The 23,445-nt window shown below is 50.4% G+C and overlaps 1 protein-coding gene across 1 annotated transcript in view; it reads right to left on the reverse strand.

Annotated features, from left to right (window-relative positions):
- The window catches only part of ASTN2 (astrotactin 2), a 257,225-nt gene that overhangs the window by 131,276 nt on the left and 102,504 nt on the right, over positions 1–23,445 (reverse strand). The window contains exons 8-10 of the mRNA XM_042830923.1: positions 20,752–20,836; positions 20,518–20,592; positions 20,281–20,418 (exon numbers count right to left, since the gene is read on the reverse strand). Coding sequence (XP_042686857.1) covers positions 20,281–20,418; positions 20,518–20,592; positions 20,752–20,836 — 298 coding nt within the window. The remainder of the gene's footprint in view (positions 1–20,280; positions 20,419–20,517; positions 20,593–20,751; positions 20,837–23,445) is intronic.

The raw sequence follows: 23,445 nt of genomic DNA on the forward strand, positions 1-23,445 counted from the left end.
CCTTCCCTTCCCTTCCCTTCCCTTCCCTTCCCTTCCCTTCCCTTCCCATTTCACCTACTCTCCTTCCTTCTCCTTCACTTCCCCTTCATTCTTTGTGCAGCACTATTCCAAATTTCACTTGCCAAGGAAGAAACTTTCTAACACGATTTCTAACAGTTCAAAAAGCTGCAGCACACCAGAAGAAAAGCACAGATTCAACATCTTAAGAAATCAAATTGCAGGAAATGGTCACACTTGGAGCACCAGGACAAGAAAGCTGCAGGCACAACGAGGAATGCAGATGACATCCAGGACCCCCAGCCCTGCAGGACCCCCCCTACCTCATGCAATAGGGTTCCAAACAGCTCCAAGTGTTGATAAATGAAACAATTAGCAGCGGTGGGATCTGCCTGTTTAACATGGAATTGGTAGTAGTAATACGTAGTAATTGATAGTAATTGAACACTAATTAACTCACAAAGTAAAATGTTTATCTAGCAAAATGGATCACACTAATGGTGCGGGGTTATCAGTCATGGAAGCAATGCATAATTAAAAAATACGTAAATGAAAATTATCAAATGATTTCTCTATGCTAATTAATATTTTTATTAGCTCCGTTTGCCTAGCAATCCCTTCCATCCCATCCCCTCCACAGACTCATTTCAAACTTTCCAGCTTGTGAATACATTTCAGGCTGGTATTTCCAACTGAACCCTGGAGGGACACTGGTCCCAAACCCAAACCCACACGGCTGCATGGTGGGACCTCCTCCAGCAAAGGGATCCTGCCCTGCTGCCAGAAGGGACGGTGCTGAGCAGTACTGGGGTGTCTGCAGCACTGGAGCATCCCAAAACCCACCCCAGGTTCTGATGAATGCCTGCTGGATTCTTACTGCCCTACAAACAGCTCCTCTGGCAGCTCCCCAGTGCCTTCATTGCTCCTCACTGGAGAGCACACAGCTCCTGCTTACTCTGCTTTCCATGGCAATTACTCAGCTCCTCACGAGTGCTTATTCTTTGCTCAACACCAGAAAGCAGCAGTATTTCACAACCAATAAAGTGATTAAGTTCCCAATCTCGCCGTTATCATCCCCATTTTACAGATGGGGAGCCAAGACCCAGGAACAGTAACGCAAGAAAATATCCACTACATTACATGCACCAAATTTGTGACATTTAGACTTGATTTTTTCAGAGTACTTAGCATTAAATGACACTTCCTCTACTCGCAGAGTAGCTTTCAATGACTTAGGTGGAAGTTTTTACTGCTCCACATTAATGCAGATCATTCCCAGAGCAGGTTCATTGCCTGTGCTGAACGAGGCAAAGGTGAAAAGCCAGTACATGGCCATGCCATTAAAGCAGGCTTCATAACGCATCCACACCGAGGGGCTGCCTGGAGGCTGCACAGTGAGCTGACCCTGGCAACTATTCGCTTTGGAGCTCTGCAACCTTAATAGCATTTTTAAAGGAGGGGTCACGCACAGTTTTACACTGGGAAGAGAGGAAGGGGAAGGCGTTGCAGGTTAGTTTAGGTAGGAAAAGAGGGAATTCATCACCCACAAGTGCTGGATGCAGCACTGCTCAGCCCTTCTCACTCAGCCTGCAGGAGCAGGGACCTTCCTGCTCCACTCACCACCCCCCTCCCCTCTCATCCCAGCACATCCCATTCTCCCCCCCAGACCCCAGCCCGGCACTTCTGGGAGCTGCTGTGGGGCAGGGACACAGGCTGTGCTCAGGCAGGGAGAGCACTGCCCACTGCTGCTTAAATTAAACAAGACCTCACTCCATCTGTAGCAATTTGAGTTATTCAGGAAAGCCTTTAAGCTGGCCAAATTAATTAGGGTTTTGGTTGTTGTTTTTTTTTTTTGCTTGTAAGAGCTCCACATGTCATACAAACATCTGCCTCCATCCTCTACAGCAGTTTTGCCTGGAGGAGCAAAAGAAATCTTAGAAAAGCAAGCAATCGAACAAAACCCCGGACAGAAGGCATGAGATGTCCATAACAATGCCCAAATTATTAAAGGCTGAACACACAAGATGGGTCAGCCCCTCCAACCCCCACCCCAAGTACAGCAACAGCAGCAGGTTGCAAACCTCAGCCTGAGGATATGTTTAACTCAGCCTTCAGTGTTTGCTTAGGCACAAACCCATTGCTTTTTTCCCTTCCATTCCACAGCCTTTGGGCTGTGTAGTCTAGCAGGTTCTTCTGGATCTGACATTGCAGTGATTTGTGAGGGTCAGTAGGGGAAGCTGGACACTGTGAGCAGGATCCCATTTGTTCACTTGCACACAGGCACCAGGACAAGCCCGCATCCCAGGCTCACATGCCCTAATTACACAGCAGCTGTGGGTTTTTCCAAGATACACATAAAGTGCTTAGATGCAGCGCCGAAAAGCACTTTAGAAATGCCGATAGAATTAGATTAGATAAATAGGAAATGGCCAGTATTGCTAGACCAAACGCTTATCCCCTGATTTTTCGCAGTTGCTGAGCACCTGCTGCTCCTATTGATCTCTTGGGAAGCGATGGGGTTGAGCCCTTGGCAAACAGGAACATCCCCCTGCATCTCCTCCTAAACTCAGCACAGTCCCAGGCCCCACTGCGTTCCCTGGTCCTGCTGCAGCTGGCTGTGGTGCCGCCCAGCACCCGTAAGATGCAAAACCGCAGCTGTTTGGAGAGCCAAACCAGCAAGCAGCACTTAACAAAACCACGGGGTCACTTACTAGGGGTGTCTCTATGCATAAGTATACATATATGCATAGCTTTGCTGCTATATATAGCACCTTCTATCAGCAACACTCAATGATTTTGAAAAAGCCAGGTGAGCGTCCGCAGACAGAGGAACTGAGGCACAACTCGGTTATTTAGAGCTTGTTTCCCGAAGTGGTCTTTGAAGTTGGAATCCAATTAATTTTATACCTGGGGAGAGATTTGCATAGGGATTTTCTGTCCATATGGATGGGCTTTTTCAAAGGGCCTTGGCTCTTATCTAAGGCACTCAATGCAGACTGCGTTATGCAAGATGCCCAGTATTCATTAGCAGCTCCTGGGAGCACAGCCGGGCTTGTCGCAAGGTGCAGCACACACTGGGAAGCTGGCTGGTCACCCAACCCTTCCAGAGACTCCACATCTGTGGGTCTGGTCCTTGGAGCACTCCAATCTCTCACTGCCTTTAGTAAGGATACATCCCACTGCTGACTGGGTGAGGGCACCCAAAGAGCAAATCCTTCCTCCCATGCAGCAAGGAAAGGGCTTTCTGTTGGTTTAATTCCCTAAAGAAGTGCAGTATGGGATTGGAGATGCCATCACTGGCATGGGAAACAACTGACATCAGTGGCTGAGGAGCACCAAGAACTCCCCAGTGCAGCACCCATGCCCCATCAGACCACCGTGGCTGTGCCTCAAAGCTGCCCACACCCTGCCAGAAGGTTCACCTCCTTTGCACCTTCCCCATGAACGCACCACAAGCTCCTTAATCTCTGACCACTGCAAAACAGAGCACTGTCAGCACATCCCTGCTGCTTAAAAGCAGCTGTACCTAGCTTGGAAGCTTTTTGGGTCAGCTGTGTTTAGACCACTGCATAGGACAGCTCTGCTCATTTATTAGTTTTAAACCTCTGCTGACCTGCACTCTTATGAATACCCAAGCAGAGAAGCAAGCTCTCTATGGACAGCAAGCAAGCTTTCTGCCATCAGATACAAAACACAGACCTGGACAGCTTGCAGTGCAGTGCCTGCACCCCTCTAACCTGGGGAACAGCTGAAAAGTGTGGCCTCCAGACTTCAGAGGAAGATGCAGAGCTTAAGATGTGCACGAAGCCTGCAGATGTGACCACTTCGTAACCAAACTGCGTGCACCAGCAGGCAGTGGGCAGCCCCCAGTGCCCATAATGAGCAGCCCTGCAGGCATCCTCTCCGCTCTGCAGCCCCAGGGGCCACACATTTTTAGCCTTGCCTGCAGCTATATCCTGTAGCAAATGCTGTGTCCAGGCCCAGGTGTGTACTGAAAAAAAAAGGATAATCAGCATTTAAAAAAATAAGAAGTAAGCTGGCACTGAATTCTGATGCAACCGTTTTTGCTCCCGCCGACCCAAATTGGCTGCCATCAGTGCAAATGGCAGATGAAGAAAACACTGACTTTCTGTTTGGGTCAATACACAAGATAAACTGAATTCAGTGTTGGAAAAAGGAACATCATCATTCACCTGAGGAAGGGAGAGGGTTAAAAAGGCAAGGAACTGGAGCAGCCAAGCCCATACCTCAGGTGGGGACCAGCCGTCCTGTTTCCTATGGAGCCCAGCACTGGAGATTGGGATTTCTTGGGGCCAGGACTCAGGACTCCACTGTGGCTCAGCTGTGGTGCCTTTAGAACAGGGCACCCCAGCCCCACACAGAATCATGGAATCCTAGAATGCCATGGGTTGGAAGGGACCTCAGAGACCACCCTGTTCCAGCCCCTGCTGTGGGCAGCGTTGCCAACCACTAAATCAGCACCAACCAAAGCCCCATCCAACCTGGCCCTGAGCACATCCCAGGATAAGTACACAGGGCATCCCATACACATGACTGAGCATCATGAAGCCCCACTCAACAGGCAGCACTGTGCTCACACGCCATGTCTGGGTTTCCTCGGAGCTCCTCTGGATGCACCCATGTACCAAACACCTGGAGACATCCTGCCTTTGTACATCTCCATGAGATCTCATTACAAAGTGCAACATGAAGAATGCATGTATTTATTAAAGGCAGAATGCCCTGTGCCTGCTGGCAGATTCCTTACCCAGGTCAATGACTGAAAGCATCCCACACCAAATGTGTTTCCAAGAACCTTGCTACAGCAGAGCTTGCATGGGATACAAGGGGCTGAGCAGCTAATGGCAGAGGTGCATGGGATGAGAGCATCCCTCCCTTGGAGCCATCCTGACCTCAGACATCAGCTCTGCCAGCAGCCAATGGGAGCGGGGATGCTCAGTGTGAACCACAGCTACATGAGGAGATGCTGAGACATGGGATGTGGCCATCAGCACTCCTGCCCGGATGGATCTGTCAAAGCAGATCAGGAGAAACTTGCTGGGGAATCTGCTCTCTGGATGCACATTTTGCAACCGGAGACTGATCACAATGGAAGAGGAGAAGGGGAGAAAAGAAAGGAAAAGAAAAACCTTTGCGTGCTGCAACACCACCCTCTTCCTGCCCATCACATTCCACCCACCTTTATTTTCATGTCTGTTTTAATGAAAGGGACTAAATGGAAAAATTTCCATGCTAATCTGAAGCCTGCTTGCAGGGACGTGAGGGGACTACAGGGAATACAGTTTGCTTCCTTCACCAGATATGAGAGAGAGAAACGTAAAATCCAACGCTGAGGAGGCAGCAGCAGGAACCTGCTCAGTACAAAACGGGCGTTTGTACAGCACAGAGCAGCAGCTAAGGTCGGCAGGGTGAGGAGAGAATACAAAGGAGGCTGTGAGCAGTGAGACTGCAGGCAGGGGCAGCTGTGGGGCTGCAGCACGGCTGGGGTGTGCTGGGAAACGCCTCCAGAGGGGGAAGCATCCCTGCCATGCCAGGGGGTAGGAAACGCTCAGCCCTGCAGGTGATGGGATGCTGGGAGCCCATCAGCAGCCACGGGACGTGGGGTCCCTGCAGCACATGGAGCCTGGGGGGCTCCTATGGGATGTGTGGCACTCGGTGGCATGCATTCCATGCCCGGTCATGGGCAATGTTTTGGTCACAGCAGTGCCCTGGTGCATTCTGCACATGCAGTGCTGCTGACCCAACGTCTCCCAGACAAATGCCCTTTCAAAATACTGACCAAGACTTTGGTGGCTTAGGGACAACAAAACTGATTTGCAGTCAATGCGGAGCATCCCTAGGAATGGCTGCTAATGTGACCCTTGGAAAAGGAGTTAACCAAGAGATTTTGGAGCTCACCAGAGAGGCAAACCCGAGCTTTTACAAGCACGAAAACAGCCTGAATTTGAGGCTTTTTTCTTTGTCTCTTGCCATTTTACCAAAACAGGCTTATGGATGCGTATTTGTGAAAGAACAGACTAAGGAGAACATGCCTCTCCAATTTTTTTGTCTCGATGGAAGGAGGAAGGAGCCCAGCAAAGCTGAAACGACCGCCGACTGCCAGCCTGGGGGCGTGGAACTTGCTTCCCTTCACATCACAGGAGCCCCCCTCGGCCTCAGTTCAACTCCAGCAACATCCCCCTCTCTACCCGACGCTCAGTTTAAGAAATGAAGATGACTTTAAATCTCCTAAGGGGCTGCTCTGCCAGAGGAATGAGGAGAGAACGTTCCCCAGAAATAAAGCACAGAGCAGGAGTTGGCGTTTCTGGATTTACTGCCTCTCTGATGCTGAATTACTGCACAACCGCGAGCAACTCCAGATATGTCACTGCTCCAGACTGTGAAATGGGGACAACAACGGTTACCTAGCTCCCACGGTGCCGTGCAGTTAATTAATGCTGCTTTGAGTTGTGAAGATGAAAAGCGGTATATAACTGCAAAATAGTGCTTTATTATTATTATGAATGAAGCTTCCACTCGTTCCATTAGAGTGAACCTTAAAGCAATGCTGTGGCAGATACTGTGAATTGTTCCTAGCGGCTGTACGACTGCTGGCATTCACAGGAGCTGCATTGTGAGCTCGCATGTAAGAGCTTTGAATGAGTCGGGGAAAGAAGAAGAAAGAGAGGCAGTGGGGAGAACAAACAGAGCGAAATTCCATCGTATCTTGTGCTCAGCACCCAGAAACAGCGCGCCCACCTCCAGGAGGCAGGAGCAGCAAAAATAACAGGGAGAAAAGCATCTCCTCACCTCCTGCTCTTTGTGCTCCATGTACACGGGCTGAGCGCATCACGTCAGGCCAGATCAGACCTCCAGGATCTGGAACAGCAAATTTAGATCGCCAGGCCACTCTGTGACAGCATCGTCTCACTTTGAAAAGACTGCAGCACGAGGTAGAGTGCAGAGAGCTCTGGGCAGCGCCAGGCACCCCCAGCATCCCCAGCACAGCCCACTGGCCCCTTAAGACAGCATCCCAGTGTCAGCACCCAACACCCTGCATGACCTCCATCCCATCTGCACTGCTCCCCTCTGCACCGAGCGCAGCTGAAGGACTGGCTGCCCGCAGTGCACAGCGCTGCTCCTCATAGTTACCTTCCATGTTTAATTCAGAGGCTAGTTTAGTTAATCTATTTTTTAATAATTCATCCCTTCCATCTTAATTTTGGTAGTTGTTGAAAATCCCTAATAAAACATTTAAGGGTTCTTTTACTGAAGCAATGGCATGATTTACTTGATGGAAGCCAGTCTTTGATGTCCTGCCTTAATTCCCTCCCTCCTGCTGTGCCTCAGTCCCGCTTATCGCCACACTGGAGGTAAGAGGTTCTTGTTGAGTTTTGTAGCATCACAACGCCTGGTCAGTATTAATAATTCTGCCACCCTGCCCAGCTTGGACAAAACATACAGCACATGAGTATCTTCCTTTTGTCAGTGTGGCTCATGGCATCAGCAGGGAGCAGAGCTGGGACCAGGCAGGGCATGATGACCACCGAGCGTGAGCGAAATGCTGCAGGTGCCAACTCCATTGTTCAAGGAATAGACACCCTTTTATAGCGCTTGTATTTCATTCTCTACTGCCGGAATGGAGAAACATGCTGGGTTTTTGCATCCGTAATTGGGGAAGAACAGATGGTAGAGGCACAGTTGGAAGTAATACCGCCATTAAAATAATCTATACGGCTCGTAACTCTCCAGCACGTGAGAAAGAGCAGAGCCTGCCTTTGCCAGAGCGCCTTGCCCAGCCCTTCCCCAAGCTGCAGAATATCTGGGAACGTGTTCTTGCAGTTGCTGGGGTATCCAGGAGATTGGGTGGTTTTACTGCCAGATGACATGGATCCAGTGGGTCTCTTCTGCCCTTCCAGCAAGGCACCATCTTCTACAGCATAACAGAATTACTGCTTTCCCCAAAGCATTCAGCTAAAGGAACTACTTACTTTGCATTCACAGAATCACAGAATTGTAGGGGTTGGAAGGGACCTCCAGAGATCATTGAGTCCAACCCCCTACCAAAGCAGGTTCCCTACACCAGGCTGCAATTCACCCTAATGGTACAAAAAAAAAACAAAACAAAACAAGAAAGAAACACAAAGTCCCAAGTACTTCAGGTAGGCAGAAGTGTCTCTGAAGTCAGCTTAAACTGGGTGTGATGGGAAAAAAAAGATGCTACCAAACCCCACTGACTGATGAAAATTGAAACTTCTCATGGGAACAACCAGACCTGGACCTGACTTCAATCAATCTATTTCAAAACCCAAGAGCTTCTTTGCAAAATCAGCCCAAGAGGAATGCACAGAACAGACCAGGCTGCTAGTTAATATTTGGAAAGACATGTTCTTGTTCTGCATGACTTAGGCTGTGGTTTCAGAAAGCTCTGTGCCCTTCAGAAGCCCCAGCCATGTTTGGTACCTCCTGATGGGTGAGGGTTTATTGGAGAATCAGAGAATCACCTGTGCTCTGGTTACTGCTTTGACCTGGTTTGTTTTTCAACACAGACATGCTACAGAAGAGGTCCCAGTCCATCAATACAAAATGGAGGACACGTCTGAAGTCTCAGAGGAGCACACTGGAAGGAGCAATCCTTTCCCACGCAGACCCGGAGGCCAACATCCTCATCCTGATTTAGTGAGCAGAGTAGGAAAGTGAATCACAGCAGGAACCATTCTCTGGCAGGGAACCCCAGGCCTCCTACAAACACCTCCCCAGACAAAGGCAATGATTTTCCCAGCCTGAAAATTCTTTGTTCAGCTTAAAATCTTCACTGCAATCATGCAAGCACCTCCCCACATCCTTACCCCGTGCCCTGAACACACTGGAGCCAGCAGGACATTACCTTGACAGCTGGCTTTGCTTTATGGAGCTGTAAATACATTTTTTAATAGGCTGGCGGCAAGAAAGATGTGTTTCAGACTCAACAACATCCCAAATTAACTGAGATTCATTTCAAAAAGGGTGAAGGGGGGGAGGCAGGGAGAACACAAGCCTGAAACCCGTAGAACATAAAGCCTTGGTAGCAACTGCCAAAAAGCCCCTGCACAGCTGCTTTCTGGCTCTGCAAAGAGATTAAAACCTGCAGCAACATCAGGCTGAAGGAGGCCACTGCAGGCCGTGCACATGCTCAGAGAGGAGCTTTTTGGTGGTTTTTTTTTTCTTTTTCATTCTTAAATTGTGATTTTCCTAGAGAGGAGCCAGCCCATGGCCAGCACTCTGCTGCCCCATCCCCACACTCAGAGTCCCGCTGCACCCCAGGGGCTTTTAGGGCAATGCCCCACGTAGGGCTTGCAGAGCTCTGCACAACCTCTGGCAGCGTGGGGTGACCTCCTGCCTCCATCCCCTCCTCCTCCTCCTCCTCGTCCTCCCTGTGCTGCATTAAGCTTGACGTGCCTTCGTTCGCCCCGCCGCTGCTCTCTGACGCCTAATTTGACTAACCCTTTAGTGACTAATTTAATTACCCCGGCCCACAAACTGACAGACAGCTGTTAAAAATGGTTATTGCATTATTAATATGCTCCAGTAATTTCCCATTAAAACTATACTGTTAATAATTTTTTTTTCCCCTGTATTTCTTCCCTCTTAATTAGTCTATTTAAAACTTTGAAGGAATATTCTCTTTATGGCAAATGGGAGCGTCGAGCAAATTACATTTTTGATTGAATACTTCTGTGATAGGCCAGCAAATAAGACCATTGAGTTGTTAATTATTGTCAGAGTTTCACACGATGCCTGCTAATGAGGCAGTCAATCTTCTCTGCCACTCCTGGAATATTAATGGAAGCCTTTGGTATTGGTTTTTTCACTGGGAGGAACCAGGAAATCCTTTCTTGGGCAGCTCTGGGTGCTGGGAGGCGAAGAAACTGCCAGGTTGGATGGGTGATGGAGACCAACGGGGCTTGAAGGCAGGTTGAGCTCAGGAAGATCTTGGGCATGCTAACTGGCTGGCTCAGCTTGTACACCCAATGGGTGAGTTGCCATGAATCAGATCACTCCTCTCTCTGCAATAAAGGGTTTTTTTTTCTCCTCTGAGCCAAGTGAAACACCCAATCTCTCAGGTATTTCCATAGGATGATGCAGGAAAGTCATTAGCAAAGCAGACCCACGTTGGGATTCACACTCAGCTGCAAGGCAGTGAGAGATCATAAAGCCACTGTGAGTTGTGCTGGATGGTGAAAGGGCAGGTTCCAGCAACACTGCTCACGCTGCTCAGGAATTGATTAGCACTAATGTCAGGTAGTTCTCACTGGAACAAGGAGGAGCTGGGAAGCAAAATCTGCTGCTGTCAGGTCTGCAGGGCTTGACTTCCCAGCTTGGCTCCCATTGCCTTGCTGATGTCCAGAGCACTGGTCTGGTGGGCACAGAGAACCATGCCTGACCATGCCAAAGCCACTGCCATCCCAAAAACACCTCTGGCCATACCAGAGGCTGCCCAGATGAAGAAATTACCTTACTTTAGGACAGACGAACTGCGAGAGGACTGGGCTTCATAATCTCATACATGTGCTCCCTGTGCTGCCAGTGACAGCCAGAAGCAATGAGACTTTCCAAAAGCCCAGAACTGCTCACAAACCAGTGCTCTGCTGGGTCAAAATTCCACCGAGCTGCTCACACAGACGTGCATTTAAAGGATGATGCACGTGTTCCTCCCTCAGCCCCGAAAAAGCAAACATGAACACAGAAACTGCTCCACTGCACTCCATAGTGCAACCTCCTCCACCTATGCGTCCTCCTCCACGTTTTGCTGGCACCTGACCTCCTGCAAAGTAAAGGCAGCAACCTTTGCCAGCACAGAGCATTTCCAGGGGTGCATGTGGGGCTCTGCAGGGCAGCTCACCGAGCTCATCATAACTGGAGATATTTCTCAGCATAGGTGAGGTTAACCAAGAGACACATAGGGCACAGTCTTACCTAGCACATCAGTGGAGTAGACACAGCAATGCCTGTGCCCCATGCGTGGGATAAGAGAAAAGAAGACAAGTGCAGACCAAAGGTAACTGATTTCCAAACGCAGATGAGTCTAAACGGATTGTGATTTCAGCTGTGGGCAGAGGACAAAGCAGCAGATTTGTCAGGACTGCACAAGCACAAGGCAGAGCAGAAACGTGCCTTCCCTAAATAGGTCGCACAGCGTTCCGCACTCGCTTTTATTTCTGTGGATGAGCTCTGAGGAAGTGGTTGTGTGGGTGCCTGACCCAGGGATGGGCAGAACACACGAGACTCCAAACAGCTTCACAGATTGCTCCTCTCCCTTCAGCCTGCTTCGCCCCCCCCCCTCCCCAGCCCTGCTCCTGCCAGTGAGCAGGAACCCACTGCTTCCCCAAAGGAGAGCATCAGTACACATCAAGAGGAGGAACACCCCTGGGTACCAACACCCAACCACACGGGGACCTCGTGCACCAGGCTCTGCCCACCGGGAAACTCAGCTCTGCTTCTAAGAGCCTGCAGTGACACTTCCAATGAGAGTTAATAGCAGATGACAGGCTGTCAGCATGGGCACGCACAGAATAAACAGGGGCTGGGTTCAAGAGCCTCGCTGCAGGTTAACTCCATCCCTTTCCACAGGGTTTTCAGGGCACCCCCCTGGGGAGCTGGCGCACAGCAGCTGCTCCGCAGCATTTACTCAGGTAGCTGAGCCCTGGCAGATGTCAGGGCCCATTACACACGGATCAGCCCTGCGATAGATGGTTATAAGCAACATATTTGCCTCTCGGACTCTACAGGTCAAGGAGCTCTTTATTAAACCACCCACCATTTCATCATTAACCCTTTACAAACTACTCCGTTACGGCCCAAAGCTGCATCCAATTCCAGAGCAACCACATTTCAGAGCCAACACCTTCAGCTCTGCCCAAGTGTGTCTAATACACACTAATTAAGAAGAAAAGAAAGAAAATGTGGACTGAACTGAATAAAGAGACTTCTTATTGCAAAATCTCAGTGCATATTTACACAGTATCCTGCCTTAATTCTCAGCTTCTTCATTTGTGTCATTTTAAGCCCTGCACAGTAGCAGGGAAGTATTAGCTGGTGTTTAATTGTGTGCTTCTGAGTTAAGGGCTGCTGCAGGGAGGGAGCCCCTATCCACAGGTGGTCGGAGCAGCACGATTAGGATTAGCTAGGACATGGGCAGGCAGTGACGTGGGACATCCCATGGCCCCAAGCTGGGGTGAGAGCTGCCTGAGAACATCACCAAAGGGACAGCCTCAATGGCATTATGGGCTCTCATCCACACTAATGATATTTACATAGCCCAGATGCAAGCAGGTAGAGAGAGCCTCAGTCTAGGGGAATTGGGTACTGCCAGAGAGCTTGACAAGGAACAGGAATGTGGCCCTGCAGGGTACATCCCCTTCCCCTGCAGTCACTTTGCTGGCTCCTCTGAGTCAATTACTCAGGGTTCCCCCGGCTCCTGGAAGGGCACTGCTCAGCCCATCCCACAGTGTGCAGGTAAGGCAGCAGGACACTGGCACCAAGCATGTTCTGAGTGACACACGGAGGGCACAGAAAGCTGCAGTGCCCCTGCCTGCACCCTAAGCTACAACAACAGGCTCTTGGTTCAGCCGCCAGCACCTCATTATATCAAAAGCACTGGAGGAAATGTCTGGAGCTGAATTGATTAGCACACAGGAATTCTTCAGGCAGTGAAAGCAGGGCAATTCCCAGGATGGGATTATTATTTTGCAAAGCTTCACCTAATTTTCTTGGTGTTATTTTTCCTCCTGCTTGCTCCCCAGTCCTCCTTCCCACCCTCTCCAGCTTCGCAGCACTTTGATGTCGTCTCTCCAAACAATATTCTGCCTGATGTGATGCAGTGTGCCACTCAGGAAAGCATCACCGCCCACCAGAACCCCGGGCTTTACATGCGTAGCAGCAAGAAAAAGTTGAGGGTGTTTTTCATTCTCACTTTCTAGCCAGCAGCCAGACCTGGGGAGGCCACAGAACCTGTGGAGGACTTCCCATCAGATACATCATGGACAGAGAAGTCAAATACACGGTGAATAAGCAGATGAAAAAGGGCAATGATGCAGAATCTGGACACAGCGGAGGCAAAGGGCAGAGGGTTTGCAGCTGTGGCACAGCACAAGGAACTCAAGGATTTTCCATGCCAATGGGCAATGCTGGACACAGGACACTGATACAGATGCAACACGCACGCTAAGCTTTGCGGGCTTTACATCTGGGACGTTCTGCACTGTCTCTCCCTATGGGTATCTCAAGAGCAGAGGGCATGACAAAGCACCCCGAGTGCCACAGAGACAACCTGGAGCAAAGCAAAGCCTATGGGGAATGCTGCAGCTGCGGGGCTGCAGTTCTTTACTATGAGAGTAACAGCTGCCCAGAGAAGCTGTGGATGCTCTGTTCCTGGAGGTGTTCAAGATCAAGTTGGATGGGCCCTGGGCAGCCTGGTCTAGGATTAAATGGGGAGGTTGGTGGCCCTGCCTGTGGCAGGGGGTTGGAGCTTCGTGATCCTTGAGGTCCCTTCCAACCTGGGTCATTCTATGATTCTGTGGCATTGCCCAGCACATCAGGGTCAGTGGAAACATCCTCCTCGCTACTCAGGAGCTCAGCTCACACTATTTAACTTCATCTATCTTGGGATACCTCAGCCTCTTCTGTTCACCAGCTGCAGCTGTGGTTGCCCTGTGGTTGAAGCTGAATGAAGGTTTTCCCAGGCAGTTTTGTCAGTGAGCACAATTCCTCCATAGCCACGTGTGCATCCACCATCCCTTTAAAAAACTACCAAGAAATCAAATGAACCCAGGGGCTGATTTTCTTGATTTTCTCCAAAGGTCCTTTCCAAACCTACAAGGGATGGTGTCCTCCCTGAAACACCCCTCAGACAGAAGGACAAGCCTCCCCAGCTCATGTCCACCTCCGTTCCCATTGCCTTCACTGTGAGGTTGTTTCTCATCCTCTGGCAGCTCCGAAACCCATTGCTCCATTGCTGGCACGCTCCCAGGAACATTTCAGCTCGGATGCATTTTATTAGTTTTGTTCTCTGAATGAAGTGATCCAACAGCAGTCACGGGAGATAAAAACCAGAAAGGAGGAGCAGAAATGGACCACATCGGGCAAGTTTATGGCACCTGAAATCTCATCAGAAGCAGCCAGTTGATGGGGCCAGTTCCTTCCAATTGCATTTTAAAATAGCTAAAGAAAAGGTATTCATCTTTTCCCAATGTCACAGCCCCACACAGGACTGTAGCTGCCACTCACACAGCTGAACTGGAGGGGAGGCATACAGCCAGGTGGGAATGGGCCATCGTCCCATCTGCTCCTGCTTCAAAGCACCGCAGTGCCTTCAGGACAGGTTTGCTCCTGGCAGCCCTGGGAGAGGGAGCACAGGCTCAGAAAATCCTTCCCCAGGCACACAGGGAGTCCTGGCCTCGTGCTGCTGCACTGTTCTCATTCCTCAGCTGTCCTTCTCCTGAACCCACCGATGCCATACTGCACAACTTGGCTTGTGATGAGTGATGTCAACCTGGGTCATCAGGGTTGGTAACAGATAGCAAAGCTGACTGCAATTTCTTTGTGTTTGCTGGTGCTCGGGTGCCTGCCCCACACTAGTTGTGCTGCTGCTGTGTCCATTCCCAGCAACTTGGTGTTCTCCAGAAGCACAGCATCCCTCCCAGCAGCAGCCATGCCCTGTGCTCTGCTCACAGCCCCACCATCCCCAGCAAGCACCTGCCACTCCTGCTGCAAACCCCCAGCATCCCACCCTCCCCAAGCAATGCTGTGGTTTTTAACTCATTTCTCCTTCATGCGCAACTGCCAACAAAACGAAGCCTTCTCCTTTGCTGCAACACCAGCTCAACAGCCCAGGAGCACTGTGTCCCCAGCTGCCTCCTGCCTGCCCCAGGCTGCCCTGGATGACACCAGCACATCCTTATGAAACCCCAGGCAGGCTGCAGAGCTCGATCATTCACTGCAAAACAAACAGCAAGGGTAGAAGAGGAGGGAAAGGAGGAGAAAGAGGAAAAGAGAGTCTCCCAGCAAAAGCTGGATGCAGCTGCTACCAAGAGGTGATCGCCCAGTTTCCCAGTGCCCTGCCCAGGCTGCAGACACTCACAAAGGACAGCTAAGAAAACTCAGATGCAGGGAAAATATATAATTAGAGAAAAATAGCACAGGCAGGCTGGACAAAATGAGAAGCCATGGGGCTGTGCTGCTTTTGAACTTGCAGCTACAAAGCATACTCCAGCCAATGTTTAATAGGAAACAAAGGCAGGGATGTAAAAACAAATACTGCCATCAAACAGGGAAGGGAGAGCTCCTTTCACTAAAGCAATCCTAATGCCTGATTTAGCAACCTTCCATCTAAGTGCATACACCCGTGCTGCATTTCAAATCCACTGCCTGCCCTGCAAATCCCCTATGTCCAGGTCCTGCTTGGATGCCAGTAGGATACTGCTGCCCTGGGCTGAGCTGCTCTGATGGACAGACAGACAGACAGACACAAACACACAGCTACCAGCAACTGAAGATCTGCGGCAAGGAGAAGCTGCAGAGCTCAGTGCCAAATCCTGCTCTGAGATGGGAGATCCCAGCTACATTAAAGGGAACCATTCCGGGTGTGAGACAGCATGTGTGTATTTGGCAAGTGTTGGGGGTTTTAATTGTCTCAATAAATACATAAACAAAATCTGTTTGTGCATTTGTTTGCTTTTCCCTCCCGGCTCTGTGGCACCGTTGATGAGAGGAGCAGCAATCACTCAGCTGCACAACTCACGGCTGCTCCTGGTGCGTGCTCTCTGCAATGGATTTGCCTATGAGCTCAGCTGAAATTTACAGGCATTGCCCCTAAGTGGTTTGATCATTTTCTGTGTAGTTTTATGGAGCAGTATGAAGAGCTCAGGAATCACACAAAAAGGGAAATTCAGCATTACTGTAGCAGGGATTATTGCAAAGCCCACAAAGAAGGAGGGCTGATATCCCTCTGCCTCTGGCAGTGCAGATCCCACTGCTGGTGGTGGATCACAGAGATGCACAGAGCACAGTGAGGTCTCTGCACCCTCCCAGTGTGAGGGAGGTGCTGCTAGGCACGGGTTTGGCTCTGACCTAACCAAGACATTCCCTGGGTGATTCCAGATTGAGTTTAATTCTTTTCCCTCATTTCCTCTCTGCTGTTCATTTTCCCATTGCACCGCTCCTGCGATTCCTCTCTCCTTCTGCTCGCAGCTGTCAGTGGCTGCCACAAGGTTACAGCCCCATTTAGTCATCCTTTTGCCAAATGAGACAGAGTTGACTCCTCCAATCTGCTCGAGGAAATCAAACCGGGAGGCAGCGAGCAGGAAAATCCCACAAGCACCAGGACGATGTGGGGTTGACATATGCAGTGCAAAGGCTGGCAGCTGCCTTTCTGAGCAGCATCCGCCCTTTTCCCCAAGGAAGATGAGGCTGGGGGGGCTGCCTTTATCCTGTGTTAAGCACCAGGAGCTGCTCCTCTGAGCTGGTAGCACATTGGGGTGTTAAGAAGCCCAGGCCAGACTCTGCAATGCGTGCAGTAATGGATTGCCCTCCATCCAGAAATGAGTAAGTTGTGCTTGGTGATGGAATGATCAATTTGCTCCATCACGTTAAGCCGTCCATTCATCACAGACACCTGCTGTCAGCCACTCACGGCCGCATCACTGGCACTTGTGGCTGCTGTTATCATCAGGGAAAGAGGTGGGAAGGCAGCAGCCCAGGGTCACTGCTCCTGCTGAGAAACAGCCCCAAAAAGCGCTTCCCTTGCACAAACACATCCCGAGGCTCGGGAACAGGTGATGCTGCAAGGACAGACAGACCGTGAAGGCAGAGGAAATAGCAGGAGTGAACCCAAGAGAAGCCCTTTTGCACCAAATTGGGTGGTGCTCGAGATAAGCACAGAACCCACCCTGTGCTGGAGCAGAGCACTCAGCAGAACCCTCCTGAGCCTTGGCCGGGTTTGCCTGAAGCAGCGCTCATTTCCCTGTGCTCCCAGGGGTGAGGTGTGAGGCCCAGGTGTCAAGGAGATGAAATCTGCTGATGCTTAATAAAACTGCTTCCCCTCTCCTGGCCCATTCCCTCTGCCTTTCTCCTCCACTTCTCCTTCCATCCCCCTCCACCGGAGAGTGCAGGGAGACTCACAGCAAGGTGTAGAGCACCCAAATTGCTGCAAAAGCTGGTGCTGCACTGGTGTTACTGGTTGATACAGAGAGTTTCAGCCAGGTCAGGCCACGTGTCAGGAGGATAACACAGCTCCCGTCCTCAACACAGGCCAGCCCCTGCTCCACGGGACGCACAGACTCAGAGCTGGGGAGCATAACCAGCTCAGATGCAGTGTGTCCAGCACTGGGAGAAATGAAGATAAAATAATGATAATAACAGTAACAAAAAATCTCACTGATTGTACTTTGGCAAAGAATTCCAAGAGCAAAGGGGCTCGCTTGGGAGCAAAACGAAGATGAATTGACAGAGAGTTCAAGAGAATTCATTCTGCCACTGAACACTTGTCTCTCCATCAGGACATCTCAAAGCCTTGTCAAGCGAAGGCAAAGCTTTTATTTGTTTCTATGGTTGCCATAACAATAAAGCTATATGTCATGTCAGGCAGCAGCTGAGGCTCACTCCTCCGATTTATACCTGCTCAGGAGAAACGACAAACTTTTCTGCAGAGCTGGTGGGCACAGGGTGACACCACCAGCACAGTGACAGCAGGGCAGGAGCCCCTGCATCACCTCCAGGGGACACCTTCAGCACCAGTGCCACCAGCACCGGTGTCACCCCACACACCTGGAAAGCCACCAAAGGCTGCTGCTGCAACTCAGCGCTGCATTGGGAGCAAGAGCTGCATGTCCTCCTGATATACACAGAGATACCCATGGGCTGAGCAGCCCACGCTGAACAAACACAGCAATGTTCCATCCCACAGGACAAATGATACTTCCAATAGGACCAAAAAGAGTCCCCTTCCCTTGTCCAGTGCACACTAGACAACAGGCAGCATCCCACCTGCCACCCCTACCTGCAGGGTGGGCTGCAGCCATGGCAGAAGGCTGGAGGAAGCCTCAGCAGGGAACCACACGGAGAACAGCATCTCTGTGAGCCACAGGGAGCCAGCACTGCTCCGGAGATCTGCTGATGGCACAGCCCCACCCGGCCTTTCTGCAGTCCCCAGCGTCTTCATAAAACCACAAGGCCGTGTTCAAACCTTTAACCCTCCGCGCTGTAAAGACTTCATCACTTGTTTCCTCCAAGCCAGGCTTTCTGCAATTTTCCTCCATTAAACTCTTCACAAGAAATGACCTCAGAGTGAAAAGGTGCCAGACTAATGAAAGGTCTGGAGGAATGCAGTACGCTTGTTACTAAAGGTACAGAAAAAATACTGGACTGAATTATCATTGTGGTGTTACAGGACAGCACACGGGACACTGCGGGAGCTGAGACACAGCCGTGCTCCAGATGCTGTAATACATCACAGGGCTGATGCTGGTGTGTGGACATGGAGGGGGTCACAGCTAAAACACCACAGCACACAAGCAGGAGCTGACAGCGTGCAGCCAGCAGTGCCACCACGGCTCCAGAGAGCAGGGCTGCATGAGGGCAGAGGGATGACTCTTGAATTGCTGTGTGCTGGACAGTACGTGTTCAACTCCAATGGCAGGTCCAGAATTACCAGACTCCATTCACACACCTGGACCACCAGAACTGCTGCATTACCACTCCCTTGACTTGCTACCAAAGTATGCCTCAGTCCAAAGGAGCAAAGCAAAGATGAACAGCTTTATAGTACCGTTCTCATTTTGTAAAATCTCCTAACAGCCTCAATATGGAGACAGGACAGGCAATGCTCACAGGTGCCAAACACCACAACGTCCCTCCTCATGGGCTGCACACTGAGCATCCCGAGCACAGCTGCTCTGCACCAGCACCTTCAGCAGCCCCTGTGCAGCACCATCTCCACCCCATCCTTCACAGGGTGCTCAGGAACCTGAGCTGCCAGCCCGATCCTCCTTTGAGAAGCATTTAGGTTCTAATGCAGGAATAATAACACCTCAGTTTGGGGTTTTCACTGTATCTGCAAAATCCTCCATAATTCAGCATCAAATATTTATTATTACGTTTATTAAAGTTTTAATAATTTAGCATCTCCTTCACGTATGATACAAGCACCATGAACTCACCTCTTTTATTCTACCTGGGTCACTCTTGATATTTATATTAGGAATTCTCATTTGCGGTTTCATTTTGGAGGGGAGCAGACAACAGCCTTTGGGCCAGAAACTGCCCTCCTGCCCCAGCACTCCTCCACCAGGAGCCCTGCCAAGACTCACAGTGATGGAACAGAAAAGTGGAAATCCAATATCCCATTGCTCTTAGAAAATGAAAGAATATGGGTTGGGGAGACAGGGATTCCCAGGAATACGACACACAGCACAGACAAGAATTAGCACATCAAGAAATTGTCTTCATTGAATAGGAGAAGGCAATAAGCAGGAAGGCAGGGAGGACTCCTAGGGAATCCCTGGCACTCTGAGATCACACACTTAATCTAGATTTAAGCAAGGAGAGGAAATACACACCGATACCTTACAAATCAAACAGCTAAACCTCTGCAAACCAAGCAGAGGTGAGCAATAACAACACCACCTTCCAGCTGGGGCACAGAAGACAACTGTTTTGCCTTGACTCTCTTTCCAAGCCCCAAACTTTGCCCACCTTCAGCCCTGCTGAATGAGATGTCAAAGGAAGTCTGGCTAAAGCACAAGCTAGTGAGAATGGGAGAGCCAGAGAAAAATCTGGGCATCTGCTGAACTCAAGGGAGAAAAATAACCCCTCTAATTGCGTAGTAATTGAACAAACAACACAATCTTTCACCAGGCTCTGACCATGGCCTCTCAGGAGGCCCGAAACAGAAAATCAGTGGTGTAGTAGATGTGATATACATCAGCATCTCAGAAAGATGATGACATCCTCTGTACCTATAAATGCACTAACTAAAGCTATGCAAACAAACATTAGATTAAAGCCACTTGAAAACAGCCTTGTCATAGGTCTGACCAGTTCACCTGATGGGACTGTCAGGCTTCAGTTACATGACATACCTGGCCTAGACCCATAACAACCAAAAATCACCTGGAAAATAACCACATCAGATCTCTTATTGGAAGAAAATTGATCAAACTTATTATATAAATTACTGAATCCTCAGTAGCAATTTAAAGACCAGCCTAGCCACTCAAGCATGAGTAAAATGAGAAATCTGCTTCCTACCTGACATCTGCCGGATCTTCCGTCACCAGAACATCTGTCTTGCAGCTGGCAAGAGGATTGATAGAGAGCTCCACGGGGGGCACCACGAAGCTCTTACTGACAGGCAGCCACAGGCCTTGTCCCAGACTATACGTGGACCTGAAATGGGGACAAACACATCATATAGGAATAAAGAATCCACAGTGAATGGTGGACCTCCAACTCAAATACAGACAAGCCAAATGCTACCCAACCCACCTGAGTATCTTCTCCGGAGCTTGCTCTCCTGTGACCAAGTCGTATCCTCTCTCAAGTGTGGTGTAGGGCCACGGCCTGGGAGACCAAGAGGGAGAGAGAAGCTGCGTCACATCCCCAGCAAGGACAGCAGCACCGCCGGGTGCCGGATCTCTGGTGATAATGATGAAAGTCACGAGGAAAGGAGCTGAGCCCAGCATGAAGCCAGCTTGCTGTGCACAGGCAGCTTCCACTCACCCTTCGCTGTGTCCCCAGTCAGTGCGCACACACAGGTGGCGATGCATGGGGTCCGGGGCATAGCCTTCATGACAGCTGCACTCCCCTGCAAGAGACCAGGGACATGTAAAACCTCCCTGTGCAGAAAGCACCACATTGGCTGCTCCAGTGAAAACGGTGCAGAGCTGTGTCAGCTGGGAAAAAGTTAGGAAAAGGTTCTGCATCAGAGAGCGGTGAGCATGGCACAGCTCTGAGAGTGGGCATAACCCCAAGCTGCCAATCGGGGAGCATTGGGACACTGCTCTCAGACCTAGGGTTTGGGATGGAGTTGTCTGGAGCCAGGAGCTGGGCTCGGTGATCTTTATGGGTCCCTTCCAGCTCAGGATATTCTATGACTCTATGACTTCTCTGACAAGGTTATGTGATGTGTTACTGGAGCTGGAGATGTGATGCAATGAATCAAGATGCCTGATCCCAACCCATGTGCACCCCTTCAGCTCCCCAGGCCCAGCCAAGCCCGGCCTGATGGCCTCCAAAGAAGCTCAGCATAACACCAGCATCTCTCCAGGACTGCAGACATCCACCCCATAGTTGTAGTCCCCTCTGAAACCCCCCAGCTCACTCAGTGCAGAAGAATCAAACTCCCTCCCCTCCTGGCCTCCAGCCTCTGCCATTCCAAGGGGCTCCCACCTCCTGTTACACCCTGCTGACAGCAGGAGCACAGACCTGAGGTTGGCCCAGATCAATCTTGTTTTCAGTATGAATATATAACCCAGAGCAAGAAACAGCAAAATCAAAAGATGAATTGGATTTGCACGTGGAATTTTCTTACAAGCATCTGTCGATTACTTCTCCCACTCCCTCTGCCTCACTTTGTGCTGTTCCTCATTGCTGGGCTTTAAGCTTTGGGGCAGAGCCAGGGGGACCACAAAGAGGGGGGAGGCAGGGAACGAGAGCCCCCAGCATCAGCAAGGCTGCAGGTGGGCAGAGACTGTGTGCACCTCAGTCCCCAGCTGAGCTTAGTGTGTCTTGCAGGGATTACAGTAAAGAGCTTTATTGTCAGGAGGGAACGAAACGGGGGTGCAGCCCACGAGATTGTAAGAGATGTCTAGAAAAGGAGAGGTAGGGAAAGAGAAGGGAGGGGGAAAGAAAGAGACAGCTAATGATGTGCTAAAATACAACAGCACCTTCATGAAATATTCACTGCTTTAAACGCGTCTAATATTAAAGATTAAATGTCCTGGGATTTGTCCTAGCAACTTCCAAGCACTGATTTATGATGTGTCAAAAGCTGCTAACCTCATGATTCATAATGGGAGAGGCAGGAGCATTACTTCTCCAAAGGGATGGAGCTGGGAAGGAGACGGTGTGAGCTCACCATGCCGCAGCCTGCCTGGCCCAGGGCGGTCTCATGACAAGAACTGCACGTCCTAATGGCTCCATCAGTGAGTTAAAAAAGAAAGAAAAGTTATTTCTTTCCTTGGGTGCTTAGTACACAAGTTCCCCCAGCCACGACGTGGATCATTAATTCCCGGCGCTTATTACATAACAAATATACGATCTGCAAATGAGAGACATCTCAGAGTGCTTGCAAAGCACAGCTGGGAGTCTTGGGGCACCGGCTCACTTTCTGAGCCTGCCACAGAAATTAGAGCAAATAAGGGGAAAAGGAAACACCCATAGAGGTTGGCATCCAACAGCCTGATCTCTGCCTTGCTTATTGATGGCTGCAGGTGCCAGGGCCGTTAACCCCTTTCCCGCAACACGATGTGTTTATTTTGTCCGCCAGTTTGTTTACAGTTGAGGCAGCTCGATGTCGGAAGGAGGAACTCCATCAACCTGCGGAAATATTGATTTTATTGACTTCAATCCTAGAGCTTCAACAGCTACAGCCAGTGCTGGAGGCTTTACTGGGAGGTTTATAGGGAGGTTTGTGTCGGGAAGCGGGAGCGCCACGCAGCAGGGATGTTGTGCAGGGCTGAGAGAGAGTGGTGAGCTGCTGGAACAGCTGACCAGAGAGGCTGTGGATGCCCCGTCCCTGGAGGTGTTCAAGGCCAGGTTGGATGGGGCCCTGGGCAGCCTGGGCTGGCATTAAATGGGGAGGTCGGTGGCCCTGCTTCTGGCAGGGGGGTTGGAGATTCGTTATCCCTGAGGTCCCTTCCAACCCTGGCCAGATTACCAGCACCCTCCTCCTTCAGCCGCCCAAAATATCCTGGAATTTCTTCTGTCCTCAGCCCTGCTGGTTGTGATGCTGAACCAGCTGCTGCCGTGGCCTGTGGGGTGAATCAGCATGAGCTCAGTGCGACCGTGGTGGGGGTCCTGGGCCCCTAATTCCTCCTTTGAGCAAGTGTATTTCCTTAAGAGCAGATTTCAACATGCTGCTACAAGCTGCCACCACCAAAAGCCCAAACAATAATGCTCTTGTTCAGGGCTACAAAACCTTTTGCCTCTGCTGAGGGAGGACAAATGAACTGGGATCTCCAAAATGCTGCGACAAGCAGCCCATTTCTGCAGACACCGACCCGTGCTGTGCACATGGTGCAAACACTGATGCTGAAGCCATTTGTCTTCTTTCAAATTCAGAACCCACGAATCAGGCCAGATCAGACTGCCCAGCCATGGCTGACGGCAGGGAGCACAGAGTCTCCAGGGCTGCAGAAGCTGCAGGGTGCATCCAGAGCCCCCAGACACGTCTCACAGCCTCCTCCTGCTGTG

The sequence above is a fragment of the Centrocercus urophasianus genome, unplaced genomic scaffold, assembly GCF_019232065.1.
Source record: "Centrocercus urophasianus isolate 14NV4802_14NV808 unplaced genomic scaffold, USGS_Curo_1.0 seq_34, whole genome shotgun sequence".
In the NCBI taxonomy this organism is placed as follows: Eukaryota; Metazoa; Chordata; class Aves; order Galliformes; family Phasianidae; genus Centrocercus; species Centrocercus urophasianus.